The sequence below is a fragment of the Medicago sativa genome, chromosome 7 (assembly GCF_051527215.1).
Source record: "Medicago sativa cultivar Bolivia chromosome 7, Bolivia_mono, whole genome shotgun sequence".
In the NCBI taxonomy this organism is placed as follows: domain Eukaryota; kingdom Viridiplantae; phylum Streptophyta; class Magnoliopsida; order Fabales; family Fabaceae; genus Medicago; species Medicago sativa.
In genome coordinates, this window is record NC_140755.1 from 51849309 (window position 1) to 51877079 (window position 27771).

Here is a 27771-nt window from a genome sequence, read left to right on the forward strand (position 1 = left end):
ATGAAAAGGAAGAAAAGAGCTTCTTTCAAATCTTCACACCAATTAGTTAAGGAAGAAACATGTTCATATTTACCTGAGGAATGTTGGGAAATTATCATCAGATTCCTCATCATCAATGACAACGACCGCTGCTGCTTGAATTATCTATCCTTAGTCTCCAAACAGTTCCTCTCCATCACCAACCGTCTCCTGTTCTCACTAACCGTCTTCCATGAAACATGCCCTTTTCTTCGTCGTCGCCTCTTCGAAAGGTTCACCCACCTCAACTCCCTCAACCTCTCGCGCTACAACTATGGCCTGAACAAGCTTCTCCGCAAAATCTCTCGTTTCCCATTAAATATCACATCACTCAATATCTCTAATAGTCTGACCTTTCCTGCTTATGGGTTGCGAGTTTTCTCCCAAAAGGTTTCTACTTTGACCTCTCTTAATGCTTCCGACATTCATTCTCTTAAAAGCTCTCACCTGTTACTCATTGCCGATTGTTTCCCTTTGCTCAAACAAGTCAACCTCGGTAAAACTTTGAGCATCAATCACACTTGCGCAATTCACTCTTTGTTATCCAAGTGTCATATACAGCATTTGGATCTTGATCGCAATTACTTTCTGAAGAATAAACATGTTGCCCAGTTGTCTTTCTTCCTTCCTGATTTGGTGTCTATAAACCTTAGTCTATGTTACAAGCTCACAGAATCGTCCTTGTTTTTACTCGTTAGAAATTGTCCATCACTTAGTGACATCAAAATGGAACGCACAAACTTTGGGAAAGAGATTCTAGAGAATAGTGATTCTTTGATGGATATTGGTGTATACCCTCAATTAAAGTCTCTCTATTTGGGTGACAATTTCTGGCTAAATGACCATAACATCGTAATGTTTGCTTCTTCTTTCCCAAACTTGCAGCTGCTTGATATGAATTATTGCGGTTACATATCTGAAAGTATTTGTCAACTTTTAAGAAATTGTTGTAAGATTACACATTTGAACCTAGCCGGATGTTCAGAGGCAGACCTTTTTGAAATGAACTTTGTAGTTCCCAAGCTAGAGATGTTGAACTTGTCAAATACAAGAGTTAATGATGAAACACTCTATGTGATCTCAAAGAGTTGTTCTGGTCTTTTGGAACTATTACTTGAAGATTGTTGTTATGTCACAGAGAAAGGAGTGAAACATGTTGTAGAAAACTGCAAACAATTGAGAAAGATTTATTTGGGAGATTTTCATATAAGTGATAAAAACAGAGAACTCTTCTCATGCCATGGATGCCTTATTTGCTGAAGTTTAAGCATCGTATGTTTGTCATTGTTTTAATATTTACTTCTCTGAGAATTTTTTATTTGGTATTTTTAAATTGTCAACTTACAAATTTGACTACACACCTGCTATTTATTTTCCAATTATAGCTTTGGGAACTGTTCAATCCAAACTATTAATTTGCATCATATATCTATTGGAATTAACATGACAGTAAAAACAATTACGACATTTTTCTTTAAACTTTTTTTGATAGATCTATAAAATAATAGGATCTTGAGAGTTCACAGTTTTCATAAATAATAACAGATATCACTTGGGAACTTTTCTGGTGGTAGGCCTTACTGAACTCAAATTAGATTTAGGGACATTAAGATTAAGGAGAATGAGTATTGTGTGGAAAATGATTACTTTTTCGGATTATTTAAATTCATGGGGTTTTGGTTCTTGGAAGGGGTATTATTGTTGATTAAATTGAGTATGAGTGTAAATGATGTTGATGCATTTTTTTTTTTTTTTGCTACCATTCCCTACTGGTGATGGAGATGAAAGTGTTGGATGTTTGAGAATTCAGTGGCCATCTGCTGATGGTATTTTGATTACCATGTTATTGATCTGGAGATCCTAACATCCTCACAATGTATGTAAAGCCTAGATCAATTGATATTTTTTACACTTTATGCCTACCTGGTACCCTAAAGTCAGTTGTAGGCCTTGCTGTACTCTAACTTGATGCCCACATGGAACATTGGGAAAATTTCGCCAACAAATGGGATGCCTTATTATAAATTAGGAAAATGCCTGTTATACATAAGCATTGTATACGTCCCCTTGTATTATCTTCTTTGGTTTCACTTTCGCCGTTCATCTTGTGCGGGGAAAATATCAAAATGTTTGCTTGAATATTCCCCAATTTGAAGGTGCTTGATTGCAATTCTTGTAATCGCATATCTAAAGGTATTTGTCAAGTTTTAAGTCGATGTTGTAAGATTAGGCATTTGAACTTAAGCAAATGAACTTTGTAGTTCCCAGCTGGAGGTGTCATCTCAAAGAATTGTTGTGTCCTTTTGCAACTATTATTCAACAATTGATAGAAAACTGCACACAATTGAGAGGGATTTATTTGGGGAATATTCATTTAAGTCACAAAAATAGAGTACTCTTCTCGGTGATGGATGCCTTTGTGTTGTTCAATTTCTTCCATCGCACTTTCAATTCAATGTGTTTGAGTTGTGAAGAAGCTATTGCAGGGAAAGGTCAAAATTTTGAATTTATTAAATGAAAAGGCAATTTTAAAATTGCTAAATGGTGTACTTCAATGGGTTAGGTTAAGGACGCGTTTGTTACATATTAACACAAAAGTAATTTTGACATTGAATAATTTAGAGAATGTTTTTTAGAGAATTTATAAATAAAAAAAAAGTAAAATCTATTTTACGTTTGTTTATTGTAATAAAAATAACTTTTTTAAAAAAGATATTTAATATTTTTGGATATAACTATATAAAAGGGATTTTTTTTACAAATTTACCTCAATCTTTAGACATTTAGGGCAAGTTTGTTTTAGATTCTTTTTAAAAAAATGATTTTTCTTTGTATTTGTAAAAATGGATTTTTGGAAAATTTACTCAACAATAGTGGAAGTTCTTTCAAACTTTTTTTCTTATCAAGCAAGAAATGGATTAAACATCAGGAGAGGCCTGAACCATATACAAAAAAAATTCAAAAACAACCCTTTGAAAAGGTTGTCCAGCTTTAAAACTCATTCGCTATAAGTTAAAAAAGAGATTTTGACATTCACTAACTTAAATATTCATTGTTCGAGATTTGACATAATAAAAATCACAATTTTTTTCGAAATGACATCTTTCAAAAAGGATCTTTACGAAAAGTTATTTGAAATAGGTTTTTATTATAGATTTTTTTCAAAATTGTAATATCCAAAAAGAATTATAACAAAATGATGAAATACATAGAATGACATTTTAAGATAAGCTATTCAAATGAATTTTTTATTTGAAGTTTTCCTTGAAAATTTCTTTGTTAAAAAAATTATAACAAAAACATATTACACTACAAAAGGACCCTTAATTTCTTTCTCCTCTAAAAAAAATCTATTTTTGAGAAGCTACTGTTAACAACTTCTCGTTTGAATTAGTTTTTAGATTTTTCTTTTTAGTTTATAATATTTTAAAAAGTTATAACAAATGCACGCAATTCTCTTAAAAGTGATTATTGTTTTAGAAAAAAAATTCCTTACAAAAAATTATAACGAACTGACTCTAAATTTATAGATCTTTTTTGATAGTGCTATAATTTGATCACTCATATTTTAAGGAAGTTTAATGAAAATTCTTAAAATATGCTTAGCGTTATGAATATGTTTGTTAAAAATTATAAATATATATATATATATATATATATATATATATATATTTTGATATTTGTTATGAATATTATAAGTGGATGACCATATAACAATTAGGTTATTGGGTCATACTGTTTACTTATTGGGCTATATTCTGCTTGCCCACCAAGTCGTTGTATTTCTCTATAAATAGAGCTCATATGTAACCAGGGCCGTCCCTGAGAATTCGGAGGCTCGGCTCAGGGAATGAAAAGAGGCCAGTGATAAAATCAAAACGTTTTTTTTTTTAAAAGAGCAATAGATAATATAAAACGAGTTTAGGCGAATACCTTCAAAAAGAGTCTTCATTCGCACCAAAACGAGACTTCCTACGCGTATTTACTGAAGCAAATTCATCAATCAACTCTTCGTATTGTATATTTGGTGAGGTTAGACATGTAAGATTATTAAGAGGTCAATTTGGTGATAATTATCTAGAGTAGATAATGTGGCAACACTAATGCTTCTTGTTCACCACCTCTGTTCTTATTGCCTTGGATTATGAACAAGAGCTTGAGACTGCAAAGAGAAGTTCTTCAATTGAGGAAAACTATGAAATTCCTAATGGACAAGTTATCATAATTGGGGATGAGAGGTTCCGTTGCCTAGAAGTCCTTTTCCAGCCATCTATGATTGGAATGGAAGTTGCTGGAATGGAGATATTAAGCGGGCCTAAAAAGCAATACTCATTTGTTTTATTGGAGGATACTATTACTACTACTGGGTATAAAAAAAATTGAGGCCCATCCTTGAGGGAGGCCCAGCTCGTTTGAGCTGTTTGCACCCGCTCAGAGACGGCCCTGTATGTAACCTAATTGTATACTACAAGAGAATAATAGAATCATCTCTCTTCTCTTTCTTTCTCCTTCTCTACTTCTGTACTTTATTCTTGTTTGTATTTCATTATTTTCATAACACTTTATCAGCACGAGCTTACCAACTTTCATTATTTTCATAACACGTTATCAGCACGAGTTTACCAACTCAGGTATGTATCTCTTAATTTTTTATGAAAATGAGTTTTGATATTTGTATCAATGATTAAATGTTAAAAATTTCATCCATTGGAATCAGTACCTTATAGATACATCTACTTACAAAATCATGAGTCAGTTTTTGTTTTGGATATTGTTTATGAATCGAATGAATCTTGTATATTAATAAAGATCAAATAATAAATATAATTAAATAAATAAATTGACATCATGACTTTATGTCTTTGGATGTTATCGATGTTGTTTGTGCTTCGTGACCTACACCAATCTGGTGAAGCATCAATATCATTCGTCACCGACATCAAGTATGGTGAAACATCAACACCTCGATCATCCATAACATAAGCATATTGATTATATGATTATATTTATTGAAGAACTTAAAAATTTAATTTCATCCTCCATGAATTCTTGAAGAATTCAATAGTGATGTAAATAATAATAATTTTATACAGTTCCTGAAGAACTTAAAATTTTATATTCCAAACATGGATTGCCCAATTTCATAAATTGCCAGTCTTTAATATATTATTTGATTGCATTCAATTATATATTATTTGATTCGCAAATTATATTTGATTGCATTTGATTATATATTATTCATGAGATTTATTATCTTTAATATAAAAAGCCAATATACCTTCTACCAAGATATTTTATTTTCTTTAATATATTTATTATCGAGTCATATATTGCAAAGAAGACATTTTCCTTTTGCTACGAAATATTTTGTTGATTTGTAAAAGTCATTAATATATTTATGTATTATATGGAATGATTTGATTCTATTTTATATTGAGATACTTGTGTAATCGTTTACTACATATTAAAACCATGTATAATAAACTATTATTGAAGGATAGACTATAGTCTATAAAGCAATTTTTTTCTCAATCATTGTTTATAAAGATCATATGTGACATAGTTCCTGAAGAACTAAATATTTAATATTAAAGGAATTCTTGAAGAATAAATTTGAATTGATCAATGCTTTTGAGTGCTATAAAATTCTTGAAGTAGTAAATAAAATAAATTATATTCAAGCATCCTTGTAGTATTGCTCTAAGAAATATTTCTACCATTTATATTGGTGGTAGCATTGAATAATGTGTGATCTTTATTGATCATCGTTTATGAAGATTTGATGTGGAGTTCCTGAAGAACCACACGTTTAAAATACGATAGCAATTTATAAGATCAATTGATATTCGTATTTGTCTAAAACAAATATGAAGATTATTTGATGTTGAGTTCTTGAAGAAAAATACATTTAGACCATGATAGAAATATAAAATCTATTTGATCTTTGTATTAATTTAAAGAAGAAACCAATCAAATATGCTCTTGAAGTAGCAAAATTGAAAGATCATACTATTTATTTTATATATCCAATGTTGTGGCTACCATATCACTCATACTCCTCTATAAGTGGATGATCCCTCCCTTTTCAATCTCAATTAAGGACGGACAGAAACCTTACGTCAATGTCTCAAAATTCGGTTAGTATGTCAAAAATTTCTTTTATTTTATTATTTGTCAAAGAATGTCTTTGATGAGGTAATATTTTTTTTTTTAGGAATTGATGAGGTAATATTTTAAAATTTTATATTATGTTTTTTTTTTCCTTTTATAATCTTACAAGATTGTTTCCTTATTTTATAACCGAATATTTGATTTTGATTTTCTTCTTTCTTTATTCTACAAGATATGGTTTGTTTTCTTTTTAGAATTTTGCAAGACTGTTTCTTATTTCTTCTTTCTTTATTATATTAGTGCAATGGAAGCAAATTATTTTAAACCAGAAGTTTACATATTAAATTTATAGTTGGCATGACCAGATGGGTTATCCCGGATCTATTATGATGCGAAAATAGTAAACAATTTCTATGCGCATTTATTAAAGAACCAGAAGATTCCTCAAACCAAAAATATATGTGTACTATTGATTCCCAAAGAAAGTTGACAATTTGATAGAGCTTATATAAAGTGATATTTGTAAATCAATACATCGATCATGTGGATCACATCGATATTTTATGACTTTAATTGATGCATCAACGAAATGATCACATGTATGTTTGTTGTCAACTCACAACCAGAAGTTTGTGTAATTGTTTTCTCAACTAAGTTGACCAAGAGATTTTTTTATGAGCTTTTCATAAAGCATTTGAAAAATATCAATTATCGATTGAAATTAGTATTGAATAGCTTGTAGCATATGCTCATAAAATGGACTTGAAGATCCGTTCTTTAAACGTCTAAAGTTAATTGTGTAATTGATACTTATGAGACCTTAAAACTTTACTCTGGGAGTCAACAATCATGTACGTTGATATATTGATTCGCATCAAGCCAACAAGTTACCATATGTAAGTCCTCCCCTTATTTTATAATTTATTTCAGGTTAACAACTTAATATTTCTCATCTAAGTAAATTTTTGGATGTGTTGTGTCAATCACAGTTACTCCAATATAATACACTTAGATATATCTTGAAAGAATATTGGGAAAATCTATTTTATATGAATCTTCATCTATTAAAAATTGTATTGAGCAAACTTGTTTACAGCCCAGTAGGTTGATTATCAATTGATGAATTCGTTTTCCCAATATTAGGGGGAGAGAATAAGCCGCTGAAAATGTGAACATGAAGTTCAAATGAATTATTTGAAAGGAAATATTATTGTCTCATCTTGATCCTCAAAATATAACTCGTTTGCAAAGTTAAACAAATAAAATAGCAGCTGTTAATGCTCCAAATGAAATAGATGTCCCTGTTGGATTATTGCAAATGAGCCCCAATCGCGCATGAAGCGTGGTAGACCAATTAGTTCCACGTATAAAAAAAAATCCTCAAACAAGAAAGGAGCTAAAAGGAAAGATAACCCAAATAAGGATGTGTAAATTCTAAAAGAGTCATCTGACATAATTGATTTTAAGTTCCAGAAGAACTGACCAAATAAAGAGATCTCGATAAATTATGTCATGAATGGAATGAGGTGGAACAAAAATGAAAGTCAACGTTGACGATGTTTTTGCTTATAACATAGCGTTATATATGATGAGTGATAAAGAGGATCATGAATTAAAAAGAAATCAAACTCGCTTTTCAAAGCTAAATTTTTTGGACTTGTAGTCCGCACACTTGAAGATGTGAAGTTAATTAGATATATACAATTTTTCGTGCGAAAGAGAATTATATTGATAAAATACATATGTATAGAGTTTGATATGTTCACCGGAAGTGAGATGATATATGTTTAATGTTTATGTTTAAGAGAGATATTCACGTTTAAGAGAGATATTCACCTGAAGTGAATTCAAGAACTTTTTCTTGCTTGATTAAGTTTAGCATCACATGAAAGGCTCAATTTATATGAAAGATGTGTTGCAATATAGTTGTATGACTCATGTGATAGTGATGAGTATATGAAACTCTCTGATAGAGTTGATTTTTGTGAGATATTGAAGAAATGACATCATATGTCCATTTTAATGTATTTTGTTAATTATATGTATTGTGGTATTTTTTTGTCAATATTAGTAATTACAGATATCAGAACAAAGTCAAGCATACATTTTGTACCTTAGAGAAACAACACGGTCAAGGAATAGGAGAATGTTCTTTCAACAACTCAATATGAAGATAATATTTCAACCACTTCTCATTTGGAGAAGGGTATGGAGATAAATCAGATCTCTCTTCAAAGTCACCGCCAAGTAAAGCTTTTGAGTAACTAGAATAGAAGACGAGTTGACTTTCTTTGTCTCACATACGATTGTCTTTATGAGGGGGAGACATAAATGTGGTCTACACTCTGTTTCCCTTATCCATGGTTATATCCCATTGGGTTTTCCTGGTAAGGTTTTTAACGAGGCAGATTATCACACAAAAGGATGTTGTACTCTTTTTCTTTCCCTAGAATTTGTTTTCCCACCGGGTTTTTCTCTAGTAAGGTTTTAATAAGGCATATCCTTGATGGACATCCAAGGAGGAGTGTTATGAATATTATAAGTGGATGTCCATATAGCAATTGAGTTATTGGGTCATACTGTTTACTTATTAGGCTATATGACTGAGGGTATTGGTTTTAAGTTTAGTAGATTTATTCGTAGGAATAAGTTTTTTTTTTACAAACATAAACTTATATTATTTCATTCATAATAATAGTCGTAATACAAGATGGAATCCAATCAAAAACATGACGACTAGCATACAATTTTGACTCCCTAGCTAATGTAAGGGCAACAAAATTTGCTTGTCTCCTAGCAAAACTTATCTTAAGGTTTGGTAAATGAGTTAAAAGTGAGCTACACGTTGACATAATGTTGCCAAATTCGGACTGGTTTTTGGTTCCATCAACGATGTCATCCACCACTAGCTTACAATCTAGCTCAATAAGCACATTTGAAAGACTCAATTCACCAAGTCTTAAAATAGCCTCTTTCAAACTCAACGCCTTAGCTTCTAAAGGAGGTGGAGTACACTCAAACCATCTTGAAAGTGCTTTAATAAAACGTCCTTCAGAGTTTCGTATACACATACCTACACTGAAGCATTTATGATCACTAAATAATGATGTGTCCACATTGCACTTGACATATCCTTCCTCCGGTGGCTGTCACATGATATTTTGCTGCTATTCCTGACGTTCCTGCTGTTGTTCTCTTTTTTTTTTGGCCTTAAGGGACATCCTCCCCTTGATAAATACCTTCACGTGCTAGCTGTACAGCCATACGAACATTATGTACTTCGCCTCCCCACACTTTATCATTACGGCGGCGCCATATGCACCATAACACCGCTGCTATGTCCCTGCCCAAATGATTTGCAGCCAAAGTATTTTATAAAAAAATGTTTGGTTGTATAACAATATTCATATGAACAGGGAGGTTAAAAGATAATTACGCATAAATTTATTCTCATCTTAAAGACATCTTTATTCTCGCCCTTTTCTTTAGGAAAATTATTCTATTTCCTGGAACATTATATCCATGAATAAAATTCAACAAACTTATAACAAACGTAGGAATACATATTTAAATCAATTTATGTCTGAGGACTACAAAAATAATTTGAACAAACACTCTCTAAAATTAATATTATAATATTCTTAGGAACTTTATTCCCCAACCATTTTATATGGCAAATTGTTTATAGTTTCAATAGTATTGTATGCTTAGGAATAAAATTTAATAAATCTGCAACAAAAATAAGCATGCACATTTATATCATTTTATTCTTAGGAATATTCAAAGATAGATTGAATATTATAATATTCAATCTATCTAAGGGGTTGTTGTTTCCCAACATAGCTTTGTTCATGTGTCTTAAGTCTCTTACCCCACCCCCCAACGAGCTGAAGGGATCTTCTGGGCACCCTTCGACCCTCCCTAAAGGAAGTGCCTCTGTAGACCAACAATGATCCTCCACCTTCAAACTAACAAACCTGTTATTCCAAGCCCTGTCTAGCCTAGGGTTCGCCCCTAGATGTAGAAGTAGATAAACAGAACAAACCCGACCCTACAATGTTGCTCTTGGCAAAATTGACCAGGATGCCGAATGCCAGCCCAAAGCAACACGTGATAGTTTAAAGGGTCCACAGGTTAGTCAAAAACTTCCTTTAGGCTTTGTTTGGGTGTTTGGAGGGGAGGGGACGGAAAGGCTTTGGGGGGAAGAAATATAGGGAAAAATTGAGAATGCTTTTGTATTTTGAAGAAAAATAAGCCCCCCAAAATTGTAGCTCAAGTTTAAGTTAGGTCTCTTTATCCCAAAGTTGTAGCTCAAGTTTAAGGGTCCATTGTAGCTCAAGTTCATGTTGAATAATTAATAACCTGACAATTAAACTTTATTTGCACTTATTTTCTTTTCTTTTGAAAAAATGAAGGAAGTATAAATGAAGGAAGCATAAGGTAGGTCTATGTCTCCCAAAATTGTTATATGAATGTTAGGAGTGTACTAAAACTAAAAAAAAATTAGGTCATAAAATACAAGTTGGGATGGGTGAAATGCCGGAAGACCTCAATATTTTTGTTCAATTAAAGATATATACAATTTGGCCCTTCCAAGACAAATTGGGGTATGACACTTTATTATTGACAATTTCTTTTATTTTATAATCTAAATTAAATTATTTTGAGTAATAAAATAAAGCCCATTAGGTTGTTTATATATTGAAGGAAGGAACAGAATTTACGGTAAAACTGCCCCTTGTTCTGCTCTCGTCAATAATCCTCAAACCATTACCAAAATCGTGCGGCGCTCAAACCATCCAATGAAACGGAAGAAAATAACTTCTTCCCTAAAATCTTCATCGGAAAATTTACCATCGCAGAAACACACCGAAAATCGAACGAAAAGGAAGAAGAGAATTTCAGACTCCTATGTGCCTGACGATTGTTGGGAATACGTCTTTGGATTTATCATCAACGACAGATCTTGCTTGAATTCTCTCTCCCTCGTCTCCAAGCAGTTCCTCTCCATCACCAATCGTCTTCTATTTTCTCTCAGAGTCAAAATGGAAACCCGTCCTTTCCTCCCTCTTCTCTTCAAAAGGTTCACCAACCTCAATACCCTCGACCTCACAGACTTCTATAAAGACCACAACCTCGACGATCTTCGAAGTCAAATCTCAACTTTCCCATTGAAACTCACATCACTCAAACTCCCATTCGGATGCCGCTTTCCCGCAGATGGGTTGCAAGCTTTCTTGCAAAATATTACAACTTTGAACTCTCTCACTTGTTGCGCCACCCTTTTTTGTGACATGGATCTGTCACCCATTGTTGATTGTTTCCCTTTGCTTGAAGAACTCAACCTCTCTCACTCTGGTGTCTCCCGTAACAATAAGACCAAATTCTTTAATACAATTCATCGTCTGTTATCCAAGTCTCCATGTATACAGCATTTGGAACTTTGTAACACTAATTTAAATGATCAACATGTTGTTGATTTCTCTCTTTTTCTTAGTAATTTGGTGTCTATAAACCTTAGTGCTTGTTGTTATTTCACTCGGTAGAAACTGTCCTTCGCTTATTGAAATCAAAATGAAATGCACGGCTATTGGGAAAGCGAGCGTACGGCATTCAGATTCTTTAGTTGAGTTTGGTGTATACCCTTAATTAAAGTCTCTCTATTTGGCTCACAATTACGGGTTAAGTGATGAAATCATCAAAATACTTGCTTCCATTTTCCCCAATTTAGAGCTACTTGATTTGGGTCATTGCTATAACATATCTGAAGGTGTTTATGAAGTTTTAAGGAAATGTTGTAAGCTTAAACATTTGAACTTAGCTTTCTGTTCAAAAGTGAGACTACATGGAATGAACTTTGTAGTTCCCGAGCTGGAGGTGTTGAACTTGTCAAATACAAAGGTTAATGATAAAACACTCTATGTGATCTCAAAGAATTGTTGTGGGCTTTTGCAATTACAACTTGATGATTGTAAAAGTGTCTCAGCGAAGGGTGTGAAACGTTGCAGACAACGGAGAGAGAAAAATTTGGCGGGGTTTCATTTAAGTGACAAAAATAGGAAACTCTTCTCGCGTCATGCAGTATACCGTCTTTGCTAGTATTTTGAAATTGCTATGCTGAAGTTTGAACACCGTAAGTTCTTTTTCTTTCAACATTTTCTTCTGAGAAATTTCCTTTTTAAAATGTCATCTTACAAATCTGCATTATAATTCCCTAAGTAATAGTGTAACATAATTATATAATGTACAATGCAATACAAATAGTTGGCTGCAGCGTTGTTGATAGGCAACGCCATGGTAGGATGGCAGATTTTTAACAACCATTGCAGTCAATTTATGAAGGAATGCTGATTCCCACCATGGCAGCGCCATAAGTTGCAATTCAGCTGTCATGCTTAATTTCAATTTTGATTCAACTTGAAAGTTAATATGAAGTAAATAAGACATATAGCTTATGAATTGATTAATGATATGTGTTTGAAGTGTAACGCCCACTTTGATAGTGTCTAGAATAATCAAAGCGCGTTAAACCTGATATTGGATGCATTAATTTTTACAATACAACATTGTCTCCAAGACAAAAGTTCAACATCTATAACAACCAAAGTCTTATGATACATTATTCCACATAGTGATTCATCGTACAAGTCTTCATTTACAACCATTACAACAACAGCTATAATTATACATAGACATCAACTACTTCAACACCAAGATGAAGTCTTTGCAAGCATAATCAATCCAGAACCTTTTCTTTACCTTTACCACGTGAAACCTGAGAACCCGAACAAATAAGGAGAGGGATGAAACATAATGCCTCAGTGAGTTCTATCTAACCCTAGCTAGTGATAACCTCGGGGAACACCTATGGTTACCACGTGTCTACAATACAACCTGACGGTTGATTATTCGTGTGTGGTCATGTTTACATAGACGATAGTGCATGCTAGTCCCGTCTAGAATTTCATCAAAACTTGTTATAGGCTTAATATCTCTAGATGTGACATCGCGGTTAAGGGAAAAGTCTAAGACCGCTATTCCAAGATACACTCTAAGTATCGAGGTCTATACATATGTCACATTACTAAGTCGGACGATTAGGGGAAAACCTAAGATCGTCACCGACAAAACTATCCTTAACTATTCTAGTCAAAGGCTTGAACGTATCTAACGTCGTTTCATAACCAGAACTAATTAGGTTAGGAGTTAGCGTTGAACAATAACAATATCTGAATTCATTTTACGGAAAGCCCCGGGATGGAGTAAACCCGAGCGCAAACCCTATCTAACCGATGGAAACCTATCTAAGGCAAGCCAACGGAACTCCCTAAGTGACGTGTGGGTCCCTTACGGCTAATCCCGTTTCACCTAATGAAAACCTCTTGAAACCAACCTAGAGTGATCACAAGAGACGCGACACTCATATGTTGTTAAAACATTCTTAGTGAAAAGATATCTAATCGTATCACATTCTATCATACATCGTCTCTATGATGTTATTCTATTCTCGACAAACTATGTCGAGTCTCTATGTTTCTTCCCTTAATGAAAATATTACTTTCCCCTTCACATTCAAGTGAATCTCTCATAAGTCGTTCTTGATGATTATGTTATGATTGCCATGATTTTTAATTCGAGAATCGTTACGTGTTATATGCATTGCCTAGATGTCGTTTTGGGGTTATAAAGTTGTAAAACGTTGAAAGTAAGACTCCGGAATGCACCACGGACCCCAAGATGGACCAACAGGCCAAAAGCATGTTGGCCAAACCAGAGGGCTGCGCTAATAGAGCCCCTGGAGCATGGCTCATCCTGAAGAATTTCGCTATTAGCGTAGATTTCGCTAATAGCGCAGTTCTTCGGGTCTGTGGTACCAAATTTCCAATTTTTGACCCAAAACACATCTCAATGGTTCCTGCAATGCACCAAAACATCCAGTAACATATAAAAACAATAAATAACATGTTCCATGGCAATTTTAACGAATAATCATCATGAATTTTCTTTAGAGTATCATAAACACATCTAGCACAAATCATAGCTCACACACTAAGAAAGCTCAAACCAAAGGAAGGTTTTCTATCTAAGAACTCACCTTGCCCAAAAGAAATAGGATTCAAGTGTTTCTAAGCTCAACCAAAACCCTAGATAGAGAAGGATCAAAAGAGGAAGCTTGCTTCTACAATCCTTAGTTGTTTTCCATCAAGAACTTCTTATTCCTTTCCATGATGCTTGCCTCCAGGAATTAACACAAAGAGTGAATGGTTTTGAAGGAAGATTGGGGCCGAAAATTTAGAGAGAAGGAAGAGAGAAATGTTATTGCAAACCTAGAGAGAGAAAGCTCAAGAGAAAATGAATATTTTGGGACCTTTTGTCCTTAAATACCCCTAAAGCTCAAATTCCAAATTCGCCCCTGAACTCATACGCGCGTATTCTATCGTTAACTGATATTGTTCACAACATAAATGAACGGGGTATTACACTCTACCCCCCTTAAAAAAATTTCGTCCTCGAAATTTAGAACTTACCTGGAAACAAATGCGGATACTGGTTCAACATTTCTGATTCTAGTTCCCACGTAGCTTCACCATCCCGAGAACCTTTCCATACTACCTTTACTATAGGAATCTCTTTGCTTCTAAAAGATTTGACATCGCGATCCACTATCCTGTCCGGTTCCAGCTGAAATGTCAAATCTGATTTCAACTCTATAGAATCTAATTCAACTGGTTGGAAAGGATCCGGTATGTACTTCTTCAGTTGGGATACATGAAACACGTCGTGTAAACCCGACATAGCTAGAGGTAGAGCTAATTGATAAGCCACTGGTCCGATACGCTTGAGTATCAAAAACGGTCCTACATACCTCGGACTCAATTTCTTAGTCTTGAAAACACCCCTCAAGCCCCTATTTGGGAGTAACTTTTAGGAACACATGATTACCTTCATTGAACTCTAAAGGTCTCCGACGCTTATCTGCATAACTCTTTTGACGACTCTGAGTTGTTCTCATCTTTTCCTGAATTGCTTTAATTTTCAAAGTTGTCTCTTGAATGATTTCTGGTCCAAGAATACTCTTATCTCCTACCTCAGCCCAACACAAAGGAGTTCTGCACTTCCTACCATACAATGCTTCATAAGGTGCCATTCCAATACTCGAGTGGTAGCTATTGTTGTAGGAAAACTCTATCAAAGGCATGTGGTGATTCCAACTTCCACCATCTTCCAAAATGCAAGCGCGTAACATATCTTCTAAGGTCTGGATAGTCCTCTCTGATTGACCATCAGTCTGTGGATGATGAGACGTACTCAGCTTCAAGCGAGTCCCTAGAGCTCTTTGGAAAGCCTTCCAGAAATGTGATGTGAAAATGGGATCCCTATCTGACACGATACTCATTGGAACACCGTGTAACTTAACTATTTCTGAAATGAACAATTCTGCATACTGAGATGTCTTGTAGGTAGACTTAACCGGTAAGAAATGAGCCGACTTGGTCAATCTATCCACAATTACCCAAATTGAGTCATGTCCCCTCTGGGTATGGGGTAAGCCTCCCACAAAATCCATAGATATTTGCTCCCACTTCCATTAACAAACTCGCTGGTCTTTGATGTTCAATCTTAACTTGTTGGCACACGATGCATCTTGCTACAAAGTCAGCAATATCTGATTTCATACCAGGCCACCAATAGTCTTTCTTCAAATCTCGATACATCTTGGTAGCACCAGGATGAATCGAGAAACTACTCTTGTGTGCTTCTTCTAAAATCATCCTTTTGAGTTCTGAATCATTCGGTACACAAATTCTTCCTTCGAACAAAATCGCTCCATCCGAAGCCATAGAAAATTATGGATGACCAATTCTCTTTCGTAACTCAACATCTGTTTTCTGTGCTTGTACAATTATCGACCGCAAGTCACAAGAGATTTCTAACTTGTGTAACCATATGCCATCAACATCCTCTGTGGCCTCAAGGTTAAGATCTCGGACCTTCTCATGCAACTTACAAACATGCATTTTAACTTCGGCTTGAACTAAGGCCTTGTGACTCAATGTATCCGCTACAACATTGGCTTTTCCTGGATGATATTTCAAATCAAAATCGAAGTCTTTTAGGTACTCCATCCAACGCCTCTGTCTCATATTCAGGTCTCTCTGATCGAACAAGTACTTCAAGCTTTTTGTGATCACTAAACAACTCAAATTGTGCTCCATACAAATGATGTCTCCAAATCTTCAAAACAAAAACTATGGCTGCCAATTCTAGATCATGGGTGGGATAGTTTTCTTCATGTGTCTTGAGCTATCTAGATGCATAAGCTATCACATTGTTTCCTTGCATAAGTACTCCTCCGAGTCCTTTAGACGATGCATCACAAAACACAACATATTTCTTCTCCGGGTCTGGAATGGTCGAGACTGGTGCTTGAGTTAGCTTCTTCTTCAGAGTCTTGAAACTCTTCTCACATTCTTCATCCCACACAAAAGGTACATCTTTCCTTGTTAGTCGGGTTAAAGGTAAAGCGATCTGGGAAAACTTCATTATAAAACGGCAATAATAACCAGCTAGTCCCAAAAAGCTTCGAACTTCCGACACATTCTTTGGTCTAGTCCAATTCTGAACGGCTTCTACTTTCGACTGATCAACTGCTACACCTCCCTGAGAAATAACATGACCCATAAATTTAACCTCTGAGAGCCAGAACTCACATTTACTGAACTTTGCATACAATTGTTTCTCTCGAAGAATGTCCAACACTATCCTCAAATGTTGAGCATGTTCCTGCGGGTTCTTGGAATAAACCAAAATGTCATCAATGAAAATAATGACAAATTGATCTAAATATGGCTGAAAAATCCGATTCATATAGTCCATGAAAACTGCTGGAGCATTAGTTACACCGAATGGCATAACTAAAAATTCATAGTGCCTGTAACGTGTTCTGAAAGCTGTCTTGGACATATCTGAAGACTTGATACGAATCTGATGGTAACCCGATCTGAGATCAATTTTCGAGAACACTGACGCCCCCTTGAGTTGATCTAACAAGTCGTCAATCCTTGGTAAAGGATACTTGTTCTTGATAGTCACCTTATTCAGCTGGCGATAATCAATACACATCCTCATGCTGCCATCCTTCTTCTTGACTAACAATACAGGTGCACCCCAATGAGACACACTATGTAACATCCCGTTTTTCCCAACATAAAAATTTCATCATAAATCAAAGTATTTTAAATCATAACAGAGTGTCACATACTTCTTGAAAAATCATAAAATGGATAATAATGATTATCTCACAATTCAACATCAAATTCTAAAACCATGCAGCGGAAAATAATTCAGCATACTAAGTCTTGGCACGCAGGCCTTATCGAAAATCTCATAAAATAGTTCAATATTCAATCATAAAAAGGGTTCATAAAGGACACGTAAGGAATAGATATGAAAGCAAGTCCCATTCTGTTACGTATCAGAGCACCTAGACACAAGTGAGGAGTCCACTCACGAACAACACTAGTCTTTATTACCTGCAAGTTACCCATACGAAGGGCAACATTTTCAAGCAGAAGGGGTGGGATTTCACAGTCAATAAATTAAGCATGTAATTCATTAAAAGGCATTTAGCAACATAAAACATTATTAACATATCAAACATTTATCATTTAGCACCTCATCATTTCATAATCAAATACCATCATCATATATCATCATCATTAAATACCATGTTCAACTTAACACTTGACTCAACAACATGACTCAACTTGACAATGCAACTCTTATCAACTTAACAACTTAACAACTTTAAACCATTGTGAAACTTCTCGATATGCAAATGCATGTGGTACCATTCAGCAACGTAAATGAGCGTAATTAGGCTCTCGACATGTGAGCACAAAGGCTGCCGGGCCTAAAGCCCCCAACTTTAGTGAGCACGAAGGCTGCCGGGCCTAAAGCCCCCAACTTTAGTGAGCACAAAGGCTGCCGGGCCTAAAGCCCCCAACTTTAATGAGTATGCAATGGACTCAATCTCTCCTACAACCTAGACAACAACGTGAACATCTTATACAACTCCATAATCATGGACGACTTCTTAAATTCTTGCAACTTAGACCGACTCATGCAACTTCAAGACTTTAACAATCAACAGCAGCAACCAACAACAATTACAACACATAGCAGTGTTTAAAATAACATATCAACATTAAAGGAAATGAATCATAACAACTTATCATCATAAAGCATCATAAATAATTCTTATACATCATCACTACTAATCTCAGTCACTTAAACAGACTCCTGGAACTTCTGAAAGTATCCTAAACAATCCTCTTTCTTACTTCTAAGATCAACTCATGACTATACGTGCGAAAGGATCGCATCGGGACAATTTTGGGCAACTAACAGCCTAACTCGCAGTGGCGAGTAACTTTGGTTGCAACGACGAGCAAAGCGTGCATTCTGGGATTCCTAAAGTCCTTTCTCGCAATGGCGAGCTATCTTGCTCGCAATGGCGAGCTTACAGGTCACTCGCAGTTGCGAGTTGTATTGCTCGCAGTGGCGAGCTTTGGTCCCTAGCTCGCAGTTGCGAGCGATGAATGTCAGTACGGCCAGAAACCTAAAAATTACAACTTTTCACCTATCTTCATGATTCTTTCATCCAAATAGCTTCTAATTATCATCTTAGGCAATATCTAAGGTCTGTACACTAATTTGGCATCAATCTAACATCTTTTCATGGTTCAATCATCAAAATCAGTCTTAAACCTAATTCCCAATTCTCACCAAAACTCAACCTAATCATGCTAAACTCATTCTACAGAATTATATCCTTAATAATATTGAAAGTTAGTCTCACCCTTACCTGGTAATTGAAGAAAATCGACAGCCTCCTCTTGTTCTTCTCTCTTTCTGACCTTTTTCTCCCTTTTCTCCAAAAACGTACGTTCTGCCTAAAACTTTTCTCAACCTAACTCCTTCTATTTATAACCTCACTCTAATTACTCTTTACACATCTAAAAATGCTCTTTTCACATCACAGCCCAAATTCTAATATTTTTATTTTATTTTCATATCTTATTTTATTCAATAATAAAATAAGTCATAACAACATAACAACTTCACAACATCATATACCCCACATAATTTATTTATAAATCATATAAACCACTCAACTTCATGAATCATAAAATTCACACATATCAATCATGAAAATCACTTAAATCATATATGTAAATATATTTCTAAATAATCAAATAATTAAGACGGGCGTTACACACTAGGCCTGATGAAATGCTTCTGAATAAGCTCTTCTAATTGGGTTTTCAATTCTTTGAGTTCTAGGGGAGACATTCTATAAGGTGCTACTGACACTGGCTCCGCTCCAGGAATCAAATCAATTGAAAACTCAATTTCTCTTTCAGGGGGTAAACTTGTGATATCAGCCAAAAAAACATCCAAATATTCACTGACAATTGGAATATCGCTGGGGCTTAGATCTGTTTCTGGAGTCACAGTGAGCATGACATAAAATCCCTTATCTTGAGCACAGATAAATTGAGTCATCTGATATGTGTGCTTAATCAATTCTGACAAGGCTACTCCTTCCACTGTATTACTAGTGGGCATGTAAATACTCTTTTCTGCACACCCTATGTACACATGATTCGCTGACAGCCAATCCATACGCAAAATCACATCAAGTTGCTTCATCGGAAGACATACTAAATCTATATAATATGTCTTGCTAGACACTGTGATAGGACAATTCTCACAAACATAATTTGCTACAATTCCTCCATCGGTGGCCGTAGTCACCATCATAGGGGGATTTAGTAATGAAACAGACAATTGAAGAGTTTCCACACATTGAAAAGAAATGAAGGAACATGATGCACCACAATCAAACAAAACTCTAATGGGATTCTGACCAAGAAAACACATACCGCCGATCAAATCTTCATTTGCCTGAGCCTTCTTCCCATCTAGTGAGTACACCCTGCCTCTAGTCATTGTAGTGCTTGCTTCTTTGCCTTTATCTCCTCTATTTGGACAATTTTCCATGTAATGTCCTGTCTGGCCACAAGCATAACAAGAGTTGTCACCCAGCTTACATTCCCCTGTATGCGCTTTTCCACATTTCTTACAAGTTGGATAAGATCTGAATGAACCCGACTGTTTCCCCCTCTGGGGAGACCCCTTTGGCTTCAACTTCTCATGATGTCTATCAACAAAGTTACCTCTTCTCCTATCAAAAGCAGTGGTACCTTCTTTAACAGCTCTGTCAAAACCTCTTTCAGCTCCCAGGCTATTATGTACCATTTTATCAAAGTTTGTCAATCTCTGTTGACTGACCACCGCATACAACTCGCCCTTCAAAGCATGCTTATAATGAATAACTTTCCACATTTCATTACCCGCATACTCATTGTGAGTCGAGTAATGTGACAATTCCTCTAACTTCCTGGTAAAATCTGTCACGAACATGTTACTCTGTTTCAAGTGAAGGAACTCTTGTTCTTTCCTGACCTTGTATGTTAAAGGGAGAATCTTCTCCTTCATCACTTGTTTGAAATTCTCCCAGTTCAACTCTATTCCATTAGCCTCCATCCTACGCCGAGCAGTTTCCCACCAATCTTGTGCTTCACCTCGGAATTGATTAGTTGCAAAGATTACCTTATCTTCCTCAGTACAATTAGCCATAAGGAAAATCTTTTCCATATGCTTAATCCACCTCTTGGCCTCTGGCGGTTCACCGCTACCATCAAACTCTAGAGGATGGTTTCGATTGTACTCTCGGAAAGCTGGATTCCCCACAACTGGTGGTGGTGGATGCTGTTGATGCACTCCCGGACCTTGTTGCATAGCTGCAGCCCACTGCTGCTGGGACTGAGCGTTCTGCTGGATCTGCTGTTGCGTCATTTGCATCATCTGTTGATTCTGCTGCATCAACTATGCCCACATCTGAGCACCAGGATTCACATTATCCTCATCGTCCTGATTAACTCTTGGTCGGCCTCGTCCTCTTCGTGCTCCGGACATTTTCGCTCTAACTGTCATATTTAAGTCAAAGTGATCAATTTCAACCAATATAACAATGAGGACAATATCCTAAACTCAAAAGAACGACTACTTGGATTGTAATATTAATGACCCAAGGCACGATCTGAAACGACCTGCTCTGATACCAAATTGTAACGCCCACTTTGATAGTGTCTAGAATAATCAAAGCGCGTTAAACCTGATATTGGATGCATTAATTTTTACAATACAACATTGTCTCCAAGACAAAAGTTCAACATCTACAACAACCAAAGTCTTATGATACATTATTCCACATAGTGATTCATCGTACAAGTCTACATTTACAACCATTACAACAACATCTATAATTATACATAGACATCAACTACTTCAACACCAAGATGAAGTCCTTGCAAGCATAATCAATCCAGAACCTTTTCTTTACCTTTACCACGTGAAACCTAAGAACCTGAACAAATAAGGAGAGGGATGAGACATAATGCCTCAGTGAGTTCTATCTAACCCTAGCTAGTGATAACCTCGGGGAACACCTATGGTTACCTCTACAATCACTACTACAAAAATGGGCTTATATAGCGTTTTTTTTTGGCTTTAGGTAGCGCTTTTGAAGCGCTATTGTAAATGGCGCTGGTAAAGGTAATATAGCGCTTTTTTTTCTGTATAAAGCGCTAGCTATAACAGGGTTTATATAGCGCTTTATGTCAAAAAGTGCTAGCAAAGGTTATCCTTAGATAGCGCTTTCAAAAATAAACGTCATCTAAGACAAGTTTAAAAACAGCGTTTTTGTTTTAAAAGCGCTATGTAACAATAGGTTTAGATAACGTTTTATAAAGGAAAAAAAGCGCTAGGAAAAGCATTTATTTTATTTTATTTTTGTCAAAAAAAATTCCTTTCCAGATAGCGTTTTTTTTTATTAATTTAAAGTAATATATATATATATATATATATATATATATATATATATAAAGTCTGAAATTTAAAGGGAAATGTATATAATTTAGGCACATTATAATTGAGACTATTATTTATCGAATAAAACATAACCATATCATAAAAAATGTATGTATATATAGCATAAAAGTCAGAAATGTATAGCCTCTAATATGGTAACATGGATATCTCTAAGAGTTACAACTAATTAGTTGACATAAAGATCAATATCTTCTATGGTATCATGCAGTCTTCATCTATCTTCTTGGTCTTCTCAACATTTTTATCCAAAACAAGAACGCAAATCATCATTCATTTCCAAATTTCGTTCACTCTCCTCCACCTGAATATATACCAGAAAACGCCATTAAGCAATAACGCTATATTATATTAGAGATAAATTCAAAGTACTACTGATCATGAGTAGAAATTAAAGCAAGATTATAAATTAAAACAACTACGTACCACTTCTAGCAAATATATTTAGAAACATTAAACTCACCTTATTATAAAAAAAATCATATAACTTTTAGGCTGATCATGAACCGACACCATTCTTCTTAGATTTCTATTAGTTTATCTTTTGAGTATGTCACACACTTGAAACCATCAATGTATTGTATATATTATAACATTAAAAATAACCATGTTACTTAATAAACTTAATTATACATAGATATTATACTTTAATATAAAAAAACATACCAACTTTGGAATCTCATTTAGTTTTGAAATGAGAATATCTTTCATAAACCTCATCACAAAGTACCCGCAATCTATACCATTTTCTTGGCAAGGACACTACAAAAAATAAAATAATAAGTAATTGTATAAGTTAGTTTATTTGGTATGCCATGTAGAAGTCACGATGGATGATTATGGAATTGATTAGTAGGTTATACAAAAGGCATATGCATAGTGTATATCATATTATCACATCATTCAATTAGTATATTAGAAAATAATTCTAGTCACACACAAAAAGTGTCATTGTTTATATATATAAAAAAAAAAATTGAACCAAAAGAAAAATTATTCATCTTACTAGTTGTGTAGAGTTTAATTAAACCCAAAATCTTTAATAAACAATTGTCAAATTTCAGTAATTATTCATCAAACAAAAATTTTGAATTTTCGATTGTCAAATTCATCCTAATCACTAACAGTGAAGTCTTAAATTTAGTTTGAACCTTGAAAACCTAAAATATCCAGATGAAAATATGAAAAAAATTAAAGAATATTTGAGTTAAATTGAGGTAAGGAAAGAATGAAGATGGTACCTGAGATGAAGAATTGAGTATTGAAAAAGCTGTAATCGGTCGACGGCAGCGACGATATGATGCACCGCAATTAAGAGTGAGATAGAGGTGGTTGTTCTGGAATGAATCGAAAGAGACGGTTATTGTTTTGGAATAGATCAAAGGAAGCGAGTGATGGTGATGAATGAATTGATAGATATAGGTGGTTGGTGATGAATGAATCAATAGAGGTGGTGGTTCTGGACTGAATTTCCTGCACACGATCTAATGAAAATTTTGAGTAAAGTAGTTTTGGGTTATGTTATTAATTGCTTTAAAAAATACGTTTAATGAAAATTATGTTATAGTTTTTATTTTATCTTTAGGATTCATTAAAATAGGGATTTCCATTAAAATTGGGATTCTTTGTTACTTTTGAGTATATAACAAAAAGAAGTTACGCTTTGTTGTTAATAAAGCGTTTTTTTTTTGTGTAACAAAAAAAAGCATTTTTTTTTCAAATATAAATAAAAAAACAAAAAACGCAAACTTCATGAAAATTATGTTATAGTTTTTATTTTATCTTTAGGATGCATTAAAATAGGGATTTCCATTAAAATTGGGATTCTTTGTTACTTTTGAGTATATAACAAAAAGAAGTTACGCTTTGTTGTTAGTGTATAAAGCGTTTTTTTTTTCAAATATAAATAAAAAAACAAAAAACGCAACGTGCAAAGTAGGATTTATGGAAAAGTAGGATTTAGTGGGACCAGGACATTTGATTTGGTTTTTTAGTTTGGATTTGTTTTTTGGAAAAAAGTTTAGATTTGTTTTTTTTTTTTTTAAAGTTTAGATTTAGTTTGTTATATATAATATACATAACAAAGGTTTGTTATATATATGATAAAAGAATTAAAAAAGGTTTGTACCAAATTTTTTTTTTTAAAAAAAGGTGTGCTTTGTTACTGCAATCCATTTTTCATAAAAATTCAAAAAATATTTGAAATATGCTATGCAGGGGACCTGTTAGTTAATGTACATTAAATCAGTTAATAAAATGGCGCTTTTTTTAACCTATAAGCGCTATCTTTCTCAAGCATACAATAGCGCTTTTTTTAACCTATAAGCGCTATTTAAGGTTGATTTATATATAGCGCTTTTCATAAAAAGTGCCATATACGATTAATCATGTTTTTTATTTAAATAACTATTATTTTTATTTAGCCTATACTGACGCATTCAATACAAAGCGCTATATATACTTAAAATGATAGATAGCGCTTTTTCAAAAAAGCGCTAGCTAAGACCTCCGTGTTTTAATTTATAGCGCTTTAGTGTTAAAAGCGCTATTTATGAGGCGCTATATTTTCCCAATTTTGTAGTAGTGAATACAACCTGACAGTTGATTATACGTGTGTGGTCATGTTTACATAGACGGTAGTGCATGCTAATCATGTCTAGAATTTCATCAAAACTTGTTATAGGCTTAATATCTCTAGATGTGACATCGCGGTTAAGGGAAAAAGTCTAAGACCGCTATTCCAAGATACACTCTAAGTATCGAGGTCTATACATATGTCACATTACTAAGTCGGACGATTAGGGGAAAACCTAAGATCGTCACCGACAAAACTATCCTTAACTATTCTAGTTAAAGGCTTGAACGTATCTAACGTTGTTTCATAACCAGAACTAATTAGGTTAGGAGTTAGCGTTGAACAATAACAATATCTGAATTCATTTTACGGAAAGCCCCGGGATGGAGTAAACCCGAGCACAAACCCTATCTAACCAATGGAAACCTATCTAAGGTAAGCCAACGGAACTCCCTAAGTGATGTGTGGGTCCCTTACGGCTAATCCTGTGTCACCTAATGGAAACCTCTTGAAACCAACCTAGTGTGATCAGAAGAGACGCGACACTCATATGTTGTTAAAACATTCTTAGTGAAAAGATATCTAATCGTATCACATTCTATCATACATCGTCTCTATGATGTTATTCTATTCTCGACAAACTATGCCGAGTCTCTATGTTTCTTCCCTTAATGAAAATATTACTTTCCCCTTCACATTCAAGTGAATCTCTCATAAGTCGTTCTTGATGATTATGTTATGATTGCCATGATTTTTAATTCGAGAATCGTTACGTGTTATATGCATTGCCTAGATGTCGTTTTGGGGTTATAAAGTTGTAAAACGTTGAAAGTAAGACTCCGGAATGCACCACGGACCCCAGGATGGACCAACAGGCCAAAAGCATGTTGGCCAAACCAGAGGGCTATGCTAATAGCGCCCCTGGAGCGTGGCTCATCCTGAAGAATTTCGCTATTAGCGTAGATTTCGCTAATAGCGCAGTTCTTCGGGTCTGTGGTACCAAATTTCCAACTTTTGACCCAAAACACATCTCAATGGTTCCTGCAATGCACCAAAACATCCAGTAACATACAAAAACAATAAATAACATGTTCCATGGCAATTTTAATGAATAATCATCATGAATTTTCTTTAGAGTATCATAACTTAACTTATTTTCATTTGAGGTAATATGTTTGGGATCAACATATTTTCATTTGAGGTAATATGTTTGGGATCAACATAACTTATTTTAGCATCAATTAGTGTGAATTCAATCAATTTCTTTAATTTCTTCTGCATGTCTTCTCTGAGTGTTCTGTTTTGACCTTGGACAATTTAAAAGATAATAATCTTTATTGAGAATATTGGATTTGGCTTTGGTTTGATGTTTTTTTTTTTTAAGGAACTTTATTTTGATGTTATAATTTATGAATGAAAGATGTTGAACTAAAATGTATTAGTTCATGCATGAGTGAATTGTGGACATAAACTATTCAAGATTAGTATAACATAAGGACACCTTAGATTAAAAAGTTTATTAGTTATTATTATTATTTGAATTTGTCATTGGCTTGTTAACTTGTGTTATGTAACAACCTTCTGTTTAGGATAGTTGTTGGGCTATACATATATAAGGATATCTTCTCTATAATAATTAAGTGAGAAGATTTTGCTTGTAAAAACCCCTATCATTATCAATGAAAAGATAAAAGATGTATTTTCAGAAATTCCTTTTACTGTTGTCACATTAATTGTATTCCTCTGAAATCCTTAAGTAGTAGTAATTTTTGTAAATTGAAATCTTTACAAGTTAGTAAAGTTATTGTCTTGATTTTGTTTCTTTGTGAAAAATACTATTCTGCTTTATGCATATGATCTTTCGGATGTATCATTAATTCCTGCCTCTTTTTGTTTGATGTCAGATCATATTCATGATAAATTAGAACCAGAATGTTTGTAATCTTTCATTGAATATTCATGATATGTAAATAGTTTTAGTTTCATTTGTTTTTACGGCTTGGAACTTGGAGGTAATGTTAAAATGACATCCCTGCACACAACTAGAAAATACCATTTGTTTGTTCATTGGTCATCTACATGCTTAAATGTATCTATTTTTGGATTTGCTTGTTTGATACTAAATTAATTGTATAACTTTAAGTTTGTCATTTATGATGATGCAGTTTAAGAAGTTAGCTGGAGAACTCTATAGGGAGCAAGGAGGCATACACCGTTGGAGTAGATATGCAGAAGAGATTAGAGACTCGTCAAAGATATGTAGTAGTGTTTTGTTTTGAATATGAAACTATCAAAGTCAGAATTGTTTAGGTTTTTGACTCTTTCGATTAGGAGAAAAGATATTTTACCTTATAGATTGTTTTTGGGAAGAAAGAAGTTTTATCTGTTTAAAATAATTGCCTCAGTCTTGCATTGAAATAGTTCGTTAGTCTTCTATGACTGATATTGATTTGTTGTGTTTTCTTCTTTGAAATAATTGAAAGGATTTCAGAAAGAGAGAGAATGAAATACTTTATACTTCGAAATACTTTATACTTGTTCTTGTTGTCGTCATTGTTGTTGATTCTAATATGGGTGTATATAAGAAATTTTACAACACTACACTCAAACTCATTAACAAAGAAAACAACAATCAAAGAGTTAAATTCTTCAACAAAAGATGAAACTAACAAGGCTATGAATGCTATGGAGCCGGAATGATTCTAATATGGGTTTTGTGCATGTTTTATCATGTTTATGCAGCTTTATTATTTGTCCATAATTTCAATAATTGATGACGATGGTGTTATATGTCTGTCACCTTTTTATGACTATTTTGTTATTCCAACTTATATGAATAAACTCAAAGAATATCTCTATTTTTATTTGTGAATGAATGTTACTTCGCCAAATTATGAATGTTAACTCAAGGATTTACGTATCTGTAACCGAACCAAATACTCATTCTATGGTTGTCATATTTCTCAATTAATTACTCAACATGTCAAGATGTTAATTAGTGTGATGAATGGATGATCAATTTTTTGATCCTATATATAATGACATGTGCA

The 27771-nt window shown here is 34.1% G+C and overlaps 2 protein-coding genes, 1 long non-coding RNA gene and 1 pseudogene across 3 annotated transcripts; 2 read left to right on the forward strand and 2 right to left on the reverse strand.

The window, feature by feature from the left end:
* On the forward strand, positions 1–1278 carry LOC146906601 (uncharacterized). Its single transcript, XM_085728893.1, has 2 exons — positions 1–504; positions 580–1278. The coding sequence occupies exons 1-2, from the start codon at positions 1–3 to the stop codon at positions 1276–1278; spliced, it is 1203 nt and encodes a 400-aa protein (XP_085585019.1).
* Positions 1279–10931: 9653 nt separating this feature from the next.
* On the forward strand, positions 10932–12228 carry LOC146906602 (uncharacterized; annotated as a pseudogene).
* A 7176-nt stretch (positions 12229–19404) lies between these two features.
* Positions 19405–21054, reverse strand: LOC146906603 (uncharacterized). Its single transcript, XM_085728894.1, has one exon. The coding sequence runs from the start codon at positions 21052–21054 to the stop codon at positions 19405–19407; it is 1650 nt and encodes a 549-aa protein (XP_085585020.1).
* A 1171-nt stretch (positions 21055–22225) lies between these two features.
* On the reverse strand, positions 22226–23037 carry LOC146906604 (uncharacterized). Its single transcript, XR_015019438.1, has 2 exons — positions 22610–23037; positions 22226–22450 (listed from the first exon to the last, which is right to left on the reverse strand). It is a non-coding gene; the product is annotated as an uncharacterized LOC146906604 (long non-coding RNA).
* Between the last annotated feature and the right edge of the window lie 4734 nt (positions 23038–27771).

Coding starts and splice junctions, on each gene's coding strand:
- LOC146906601 (XM_085728893.1), top strand. CDS start 1: ATGAAAAGGAAGAAAAGAGCTTCTTTCAAATCTTCACACCAATTAGTT. Junction 505..579: donor GTTTCCCTTTGCTCAAACAA/GTCAACCTCGGT, acceptor TGTCATATACAG/CATTTGGATCTTGATCGCAA.
- LOC146906603 (XM_085728894.1), bottom strand. CDS start 21,054: ATGACGCAACAGCAGATCCAGCAGAACGCTCAGTCCCAGCAGCAGTGG.